The following is a 9,740-nucleotide window of genomic DNA, read 5'->3' on the forward strand; positions in this document are numbered from 1 at the left end:
CTGGAGATTGAGGACTTCCACTAACCTCTGCCAGTTAAATGATCCATCCATCCCCTAGGAAAGGATCTTCACTTCAAACACAAGGTGAAACCTATCACCACCTTCTGCCCCTTAGTAACACACCACTAAATGTGACAGCAAGAGGAAGTGAGGTAGAAAAGTGGCCAGGCATGTCCATAAAAAATGATGGCAATAAGACAACTGGGGCATCTATTCAGCTGGAGTGTGTATTCTATTTTGAAGCAATAAAATTTAATAGGATTTAAAAGATGTTTGGTTTCTTTAAAAAACTTTTAATAAAGATAAGCAATAAAATTTGATTTGAATGAACATCTGAAAGAGGGCAGGTATATTAGTATTATGTTATTTTTTAAAGATGGTTTCCATTTTTTGATGGGTAAATGCAAGTGTAAGATCAGAGAGGTCTGTAAGAAGAACCCTTTAGAAGTCAGCTATCCTGGCCTTTTCACTTCAAATAAAAGTTTTGGATGACGCAGTTCTGCAGATGTAAAATGGGTCAATTTGAAGCAGGAAAAAGCTGCAGTTATGCAAGTGGAGTACCAGTATCAAGAAGAATCTCTAACAATGAAGCAGGATGACCTCTGGAAAAGCAGCAGCCAAGGGCAGACTTCCATGAGTGCCTGCAAGAGAGGCCAGAGCAGAAAGGTCAAGTGGTTTATCTCAAGTCCTTTACCAAGAAATGATCTTTCAACCCATACCTAGCAATAATGCTTAACAGATGGATCTCCTACTGAGTAAGAAAATTTGGAAAGTAAAATGTTAATTAACGGATTTCCCCAGCAGCCCAGTGGTTAAGACTCCACACTTCCACTGCAGGGGGCCCAGGTTCGATCCCTGGTTGGGGAACTAAGATTCCACATGCTGTGTGATCTGGCCCAAAAATAATAAAATATAAAAAAATGAGTAAAAAACTGGAAACAAAGAAATAAAAATAAAATTTATAATTTTTTTTAAAAATCTAATTGAAGAATAGTTGTTATGAAGAAGAGCCTTTGGGGAAGGGGCAATACAAGGGTTTTGTAGGTCTAAACAAGGCAGTTTTGAGGACACAGGAGAAAAGTGAACAGGAAGGGAAAAAGTTCTAGGTTGGAGCATATGGATTTCAACTCTTTCTATTACTGCCTAGTATTTGCCTAATTAGAAAGGTTTCAAAAATCTCTGAAAACTCATTGCAAAGGGGATTGTCATCTTTAAGACTGAGCTACATTAATATTGTGACCTGGAAAAAACATCATTATTCAAGTCATTCAGATCATAAGCTACTTATGACTAGTGGGTACTTCAATATTTGTTCTATCCTACGTAATGTTGGTATTCCTCTATTTCTCAAAAAAAAAAAAGTTTTCCAGTATTGCATTTTTCCTCTGACTTATCCAAAGAGTAATATGTTTTTCTCTTAAACACTTTGCCTGTGTGTACAGAGCACACAGAGTATTTTATTAGTTCCAGGATGTACTTCTGAACTATTATAACAACTTTAGTTTTGTTTTGCTTTTTCTTCCTTTCAGAGCGACACATTTATTAGCATTCATAAGTTATTAATTAGCATTTGTACAAAGTGCACAAAAGACTAATGAAAAGTGTTCACCTATTAGGAATAGGCTGGGGGGAATGTTAATTGGAATTGACTTATTCCTGAATTATTTTAATATTAATTCCCAGACACAGAGTGCTGGTCTGGAAAAGCAAGGACTTCTTCATTTTAGAACATCTTTCTTTTTTTAAGCAGAAGCCAATTATTAATAAGAAGAGATAAATATTATCCATTCTAAAGGAGTTAAAAGCTGGCACTATAAGGAATCCCCTGTGCTGGGGGTGACACATACATCTTTAGTAAATTTAATAGGTATCCATTCATAAAGCATAGCTTATTTTACTTCAGTGAATCAGAATGATGGTTTAAGTATTGCACAAGGGCACTTCATTTGATGCATGCCACACTTTGGATTCTGCATGGGAGAGATAATCATAAAACAAAGTCACTAAGTGCTCTGAAGCAGCGTGCTTTGGAATAAAGCAACTTAATTTTCAGGTAGTTAAGGAGCTGTCTTTCCAATAACAATTGTGAATGCCATTTCACTTAAACCAAATAAAATGTTAGATTTCAAAGAAGACAGGGCTTCCCTGGTGGCGCAGTGGTTGAGAGTCCGCCTGCCGATGCAGGGGACACGGCTTCGTGCCCTGGTCCGGGAAGATCCCACATGCCGCGGAGCGGCTAGGCCCATGAGCCATGGCTGCTGAGCCTGCGTGTCCGGAGCCTGTGCTCCGCAATGGGAGAGGCCACAACAGTGAGAGGCCCGTGTACAGCAAAAAAAAAACTAAAAATAAAGATAAAAGAAGACAGATGGCCACAAAACCAGATTTCGAAAGCCCTTTTTCTTCTTCTTTTTTTCCCCATTAATCTAAGTATGGATTATACAGGATTTTTTCTCTTTCTTGGGTTATAAAGTAAAATATACTTTAAATGTATAAAGACCAGTGATGCATGGAATCATGGAATTCTACTCTGGAACACTATCCAATGCAAATATTCTGAGATGTAAATAAAGCTTTATTAGGCATTTGTATCTTAGTATAAGTAAGCTTAAGATTCACTTCTGAGACAAGTTACATTTGCTTTTTTCTTTGCAGAGTATTTGAATCTTGACTGCATAAGGAAATCATAGTTCAAGCTTCAATTTTGTTTCAATCTTGCTGAACAATTAAAGGAAATTTATTAAAATTCTCTGGGACATTTTTTTTTTATGTGTAAGTTCATCAGAGGATGGTAAAGACCCATGTAGATCTAATATTTCAAGTTAGTTGTTTCAGAAACTGTTAACCATTTCTGAAAATTTTCTTAAGGTAAAAATTAATAATTGCTGCTAAGAATCTGTCTTTCCATCAAAAAACAAAACAAAACAAACCTATGAGTTGATTTAGGGCATAAGCAGAGAATAATCCCTACTACAAGACAGATGTATCAGAAAATACATGAAGATATTCAAGTCTAGCAAACACTTCTATTCAAAATCTCTCTCAAAGAGTTATATTTATTGTTTCTTAAAAGAACATCCTCCAAGGAAACATATTAGGCTTCCATTCTTTTTAAGGCAATCCATTGACCTGAACTCCAGTATGCTATCTGCACCCCTTAATTCTGATCATGAGCTCAGACATGAGAAAGCCAAGTGTATCATAGAAGAAGCAGGATGAGTGCTCTGCCAATGAATCCATAATTTAATTAAGCTAAATTAATGGATATCAATAATTATATGGATTTTATAACCAGGAGATCACTGAAGGAATCAAAGACAGAATCAAAATATACCTAGAAACAAATGACAATGAAAAAATTATGACCCAAAACCTGTGGGATGCAGCAAAAGCAGTTCTAAGAGGGAAGTTTACAGCAATACAATCCTACCTCAAGGAACAAGAAACGTCTCAAATAAACAACCTAACCTTATACCTAAAGCAATTAGAGAAAGAAAAACAAACAAAAAAAAACCCCTGAAAGTTAGCAGAGGAAAGAGATCATAAAGATCAGATCAGAAATAAATGAAAAATAAATGAAGGAAATAATAGCAAAGATCAATAAAACAAAAAGCTGTTTTTTTTGAGAAGATAAACAAAATTGATAAACAGCCAGACTCATCAAGAAAAAAAAGAAGAATTAAATCAACAGAATTAGATATGAAAAAGGAGAAGTAACAACTGACACTGCAGGAATACAAAGGATCATCAGAGATTACTACAAGCAACTATATGTCAATAAAATGGACAACCTGGAAGAAATGGACAAATTCTTAGAATGGCACAACCTTCCAAGACTGACCCAGGAAGAAATAGAAAATAAAAACAGACAAATCACAAGCACTGAAATTGAGACTGTGATTAATAATCTTCCAACAAACAAAAGCCCAAGACCAGATGGCTTCACAGTAGAGTTCTACCAAACATTTAGAGAAGAGCTAACACCTATCCTTCTCAAACTCTTCCAAAGTATAGCAGACAGAGGAGCACTCCCAAACTCATTGTATGAGGCCACCATCACCCCGATACCAAAACCAGACAAAGATATCACAAGGAAGAAAACTACAGACCAATATCACGATGAACATAGATGCAAAAGTCCTCAACAAAATACTAGCAAACAGAATCCAACAGCACATTAAAAGGATCATACACCATGATCAAGTGGGGTTTATCCCAGGAATGCAAGCATTCTTCAATATACACAAATTAATCTATGTGATAAACCATATTAACAAATTGAAGGAGAAAAATCATATGAAAATCTCAATAGATGCAGAAAAAGCTTTTGACAAAATACAACACCCATTTATAAAACAAAACAAAACAAAACAAAAAAACCCTCCAGAAAGTAAGCATAGAGGGAACATACTTCAACAGAATAAAGGCCATATATGACAAACCCACAGCCAACATCATTCTCAATGGTGAAAAACTGAAACAATTTCCACTAAGGTTAGGAAGAAGACAAGGTTGCCCACTCTCACCACTATTACTCAACATAGCTTTGGAAGTTCTAGCCACAGCAATCAGATAAGAAAAAGAAATAAAAGGAATCCAAATCAGAGAAGAAGAAGTAAAACTGTCACTGTATGCAGCTGACACAATACTATACATAGAGAATCCTAAAGATGCTACCAGAAAGCTACTAGAGCTAATCAATGAATTTGGTAAAGTAGCAGGATACAAAATTAATGCACAGAAATCTCTTGTATTCCTACACACTAATGATGAACAATCTGAAACAGAAATTAAGGAAACACTCCCATTTACCATTACAACAAAAAGAATATACCTAGGAATAAACCTACCGAAGGAGACAAAAGACCTGTATGCAAAAAACTAAGACACTGATGAAAGAGATTAAAGATGATACAAACAGCTGGAGAGATATACCATGTCCTTGGATTGGAAGAATCAACATTGTGAAAATGACTCTACTACCCAAAGCAATCTACAGATTCAATGCAATCTCTATCAAACTATCACTGGCATTTATCACAGAACTAGAACAAAAAAAATCACAATTTGTATGGAAACACAAAAGATCCCAAATAGCCAAAGCAATCTTGAGAAAGAGAAATGGAGTTGGAGGGAACAGCCTCCCTGATTTCAGACTATACTACAAAGCTATGGTAATCAAGACAATATGGTACTGGCACAGAAACAGAAATATAGATCAATTGAACAGGATAGAAAGCCCCGAGATAAACCCACGCACATATGGTCATCTTATCATTGATAAAGGAGGCAAGAATATGCAATGGAGAAAAGACAGCCTCTTTAGTAAGTGGTGCTGGGAAAACTGGACAGCTACATGTAAAAGAATGAAATTAGAACACTCTAACACCATACACAAAAATAAACTCAAAATGGATTAAAGACTGTAATGTAAGGGCAGACACTATAAACCACTTAGAGGAAAACATAGGCAGAACACTGTATGACATAAATCACAACAAGATCGTTTTTGACTCACCTCCTAGAGAAAGAAAAGCAAAAATAAACAAATGGAACCTAATGAAACTTAAAAGCTTTGGCACAGAAAAGGAAAACATAAACAAGATGAACAGCCGACCGTCAGAATGGGAGGAAATATTTGCATATGAAACAACTGACAAAGGATTAATCTCCAAAATTTACAAGCAGCTCATGCAAATCAATATCAAAGAAATAAATAACCCAATCAAAAAAATGGCAGAAGACCTAAATAGACATTTCTCCAAGAATATACATAGATTGCCAATAAACACATGAAAGAATGCTCAACATCATTAATCATTAGAGAAATGCAAATCAAAACTACAATGAGGGCTTCCCTGGTGGCACAGTGGTTAAGAGTCCACCTGCCGATGCAGGGGACACGAGTTTGTGCCCCGGTCCGGGAATACCCCACATGTCGCAGAGTGGCTGGGCCAGTGAGCCATGGCCGCTGAGCCTCTGCATCCAGAGCCTGTGCTCCTCAACAGGAGAGGCCACAACAGTGAGAGGTCCGTGTACCACAAAACAAACAAACAAACAAACAAAACAAACCCCAAAAAACTACAATGAGATATCATCTCACACCAGTCAGAATGGCCATCATCAAAAAATCTACAAACAATAAATGCTGGAGAGTGTGTGGTGCAAAGGGAACCCTCTTGCACTGTTGGTGGGGATGTAAATTGATACAATCACTATGGAAAACAGTATGGAGGTTCCTTAAGAAATTAAAAATAGAACTACCATATGACCCAGCAATCCCATTACTGGGCATATACCCTGATAAAACCATAATTCAAAAAGAGTCATGTACCAGAATGTTTTTGCAGCTCTATTTACAATAGCCAGGACATGGAAGCTACCTAAGTATCCATTGACAGATGAATGAATAAAGAAGATGTGGCACATATATACAATGGAAGATTACTCAGACATAGAAAGAAATGAAATTGAGTTATTTATAGTGAGGTGGATGGACCTAGAGTCTGTCATACATAATGAAGTAAGTCAGAAAGAGAAAAACAAATATTGTATGCTAACACATATATATGGAATCTAAAACAACAACAACAACAACAACAACAAAAAACAACACCCCAAAATGTTCTGAAGAAGCTGGGGCAGGACAGGAATAAAGACACAGACGTAGAGAATGGACTAGAGCACACAGGGAGAGGGAAGGGTAAGCTGGGATGAAGTGAAAGAGTGGCATGGACGTATATACACTACCAAATGTAAAATCGATAGCTACTGGGAAGCAGCCACATAGCACAGGGAGATCAGCTTGGTGGTTTGTGACCACCTAGAGAGGTGGGATAAGGAAGATGGGAGGGAGATGCAAGAGGAAGGAGATATGGGCATATATGTATACATATAGCTGATTCCCTTTGTTATACAGCAGAAACTAACACACCATTGTAAAGCAATTATACTCCAATAAAGATGTTAAAAAATTATATGGATATTTTATTGAAGCATAGTTAATTCAGAATGTTCTGTTAGTTTTAAGTGTACAGAAAAGTGATTCAGTTGTACGTATATGTATATATATATATATACAAATGTATATTATTTTTCAGATTCCTCAGGAATTGTATGAATTTATCCAAATAGTAAAAGAGTAAAATGTTCAATTGATAGATTGTTGAGACTACTGAATATAGTTAGTATTTGGAGAAATCCATTATCATACCCTTTTGAAGAAACACTAAACTATTTTGAATAATAACTACTGATGCTCTTAATACCTAATGGAAGTGAAGGAAAATTTATGTAACTCTACCTGGTAATACCAGAACACACTGCACACATGGATAAGAAGGGGAGGATATCTGAAAATGTTATCACCTATAACTCTGAAGATCAAATCACAGCAAATTCCAAGGAAAAGAAACTGAGTAGTTTCTTTCTTAGTTTATCTGAGTGCTTAAAGCTTAATTAAGTATGTGATGATGTGATAAATTAAATTGAAGCAATAACCTAGAGAGGTATGCTCGTCTAAAATGGTGAGCAAGGAGGAGGGAACATCTGTCTGGACAGTGATGCATCCAGGTCTAAGAGTAATATATACTTGAAGTCCAGATCGTGACGTTAAAACTCAGAGAGTCTCCTCAGAGTAACTCAGCTGAACTCAAATTTCTTGTCACCACGTCCTACAACTGCTGCTCTGGAAACTTCTCCCACTCCCTTGGGGACCACCTGAGCTACCCAGGCTCCTCCTGTGGCTCTTCCTACCCCAGCAACCTTGTGTACAGCACTGACTGCTGCTCCCCCAGCACCTGCCAGCCCTCCTGTGTGGTGTTCAGTCCCTGCCTGATGTCCTGCTACAGCCTGAGAACCTCCATGCTCTGCAGACACTTCCAGATAACTTATTATGGGTCTCTGGACTGTGGGTCCATCAGAGGCTGCTCCCTGGGTTATGGATCTAGAAGCTCCTACTCCCTGGATTATGGATCCAGAAGTTCCTCCTCACTGGGCTGTGGATCCAGTGTATTCAGACCCCTGTGTTATGGAGTTCATGGTTTCCCTTCCCTGATCTATGGATCCAGATTTTACTACCCAACATACTTGGCTTCTAGGAGCTTTCAATCTTCTGGTTATAGGGCAACCTATAGATCAGCCTTCTGTAGGTCAACTTTCTGAGTTTCCAGACCCTGTGAGCAAAATGTTTGTCTCTATTTAAAACTGTTATCATAGCCTTTTTCAGAAATGTTAGCTAACTCCTCTCCCCATCAGGCCTTCATCCCTTCTCTAGCATCAAGCACTGGCTGACAGACTAGTTCTTTCAGTGAGATTAATGAATGACCAAAATACTGAGTCCATGTCTGTAATTTTATTGAAACAATTGGTTCAGAATTACATAAATATTTTCTTACAAGATACATGGAAACTCAGTTTTGTTTGACCTAATAAACTTATTCACTCTTGCAACTGATATGTTCTCATTGTTCTTTATTGGTTTTAAGTTTGATTTATAATCTATCTCTGAGTCTACAGGCCTTCAGAGTACTTCTTTCTAGGAATGGGTTTGGATTTCTTCAGGAAATGGTGTCAAGTCTGGTGCATGGGAAATTTTCTGGGCACTCCATTGCCTAAGGGCTAACAAGTGTGTGTGTCTTCCACCAACAAAACTGGTAGGATTTTTATTATTGAGTATGCCCATAATTAAGTCAATATTCTCATTATGTTTTCAAGAAGGACACCTTGTGCCGACAACCATATATTATTTTGATTTTACATTTTCAAAACAGTATTGAGTTAGAGTTTGTGCAGAAGATGTCACTTCTGGTGATGAAATAGTTATAGTATAACAAATATTTGTATAAATTGTATATATTGGTATGAAAAAGACAAAATATGAAGTACCATGGGTTAAAGGGCATTATGGTTGTCTTTAAATATACAGGAAATGGATTATTAAGTGTGTGTGTGTGCGTGTGAGAGAGAGGGAGATCTATTCAGATCTGAGACAGGATACACTCTGGGTTTTTTTTCATTTGAACAAGTTATTTGTCTCAGCAGCTAAATGTGTGGCCAGAATTCAATTAAAACTTTTTCATAGCATACTTAGTAATAACTCTTCATGAGTGGGAAAATAAATATCAAAGATTACCATTTGTGGGCTTCCCTGGTGGCGCAGTGGTTGAGAGTCCGCCTGCCGATGCAGAGGACACAGGTTCGTGCCCCGGTCCAGGAGGATCCCACATGCCGCGGGTGGGCGGCTGGGCCCGTAAGCCATGGCCACTGAGCCTGCGCGTCCGGAGCCTGTGCTCCACAATGGGAGAGACCACAACAGTGAGAGGCCCGCGTACTGCAAAACAAAAACAAAAACACACAAACAAAAAAGATTACCATTTGCTCCAATCATGTGCTATGAATGTTCATTAATTTGCCTTCCTTCGTCCTCAAGCTTTTTCTAAGTGAATTTGAAAAAAGAGGGCCTCTTTTCACTTATACTCAAAGACAATCATGGCTCAGCATAGGGATGTGGGAACCAGGTCCCCTGTGTACAGAAATCTGCTCAAGAGACAGAAAATAAAGAAATAGAGAAGAGGGACACAAAGGTTCCTGCTGATCCAGGAGTCTCTGGTTCCCAGCATCCTTTAAGCCAGTTTTACTAGTCCTTCATGCACTTTGATTATATGGACCAATAAAGTCTTCTTTTGGTTTAAACTAATTAAAATAAAATAAGATTTCTGTTACATACATTTAATGTAATAATT

At 37.5% G+C, this 9,740-nt stretch overlaps 1 protein-coding gene across 1 annotated transcript; it reads left to right on the top strand.

Annotated features, from left to right (window-relative positions):
* The first annotated feature begins 546 nt into the window (after positions 1-546).
* Positions 547-8,160, top strand: LOC132424324 (keratin-associated protein 13-2-like). The gene is made up of 2 exons (XM_060010099.1): positions 547-666; positions 7,600-8,160. The coding sequence occupies exons 1-2, from the start codon at positions 547-549 to the stop codon at positions 8,158-8,160; spliced, it is 681 nt and encodes a 226-aa protein (XP_059866082.1).
* Positions 8,161-9,740: the final 1,580 nt, after the last annotated feature.

The sequence above is a fragment of the Delphinus delphis genome, chromosome 4 (genome assembly GCF_949987515.2).
Source record: "Delphinus delphis chromosome 4, mDelDel1.2, whole genome shotgun sequence".
Taxonomy (NCBI): domain Eukaryota; kingdom Metazoa; phylum Chordata; class Mammalia; order Artiodactyla; family Delphinidae; genus Delphinus; species Delphinus delphis.

What these genes read in the sequence shown, in the direction of transcription:
- LOC132424324 (XM_060010099.1), top strand. Translation starts at nt 547, where the DNA reads ATGCAAGTGGAGTACCAGTATCAAGAAGAATCTCTAACAATGAAGCAG. An exon ending in AGAGAGGCCAGAGCAGAAAG is followed by an intron (nt 667 to 7,599) that starts GTCAAGTGGTTT and finishes CTTGAAGTCCAG; the next exon opens with ATCGTGACGTTAAAACTCAG.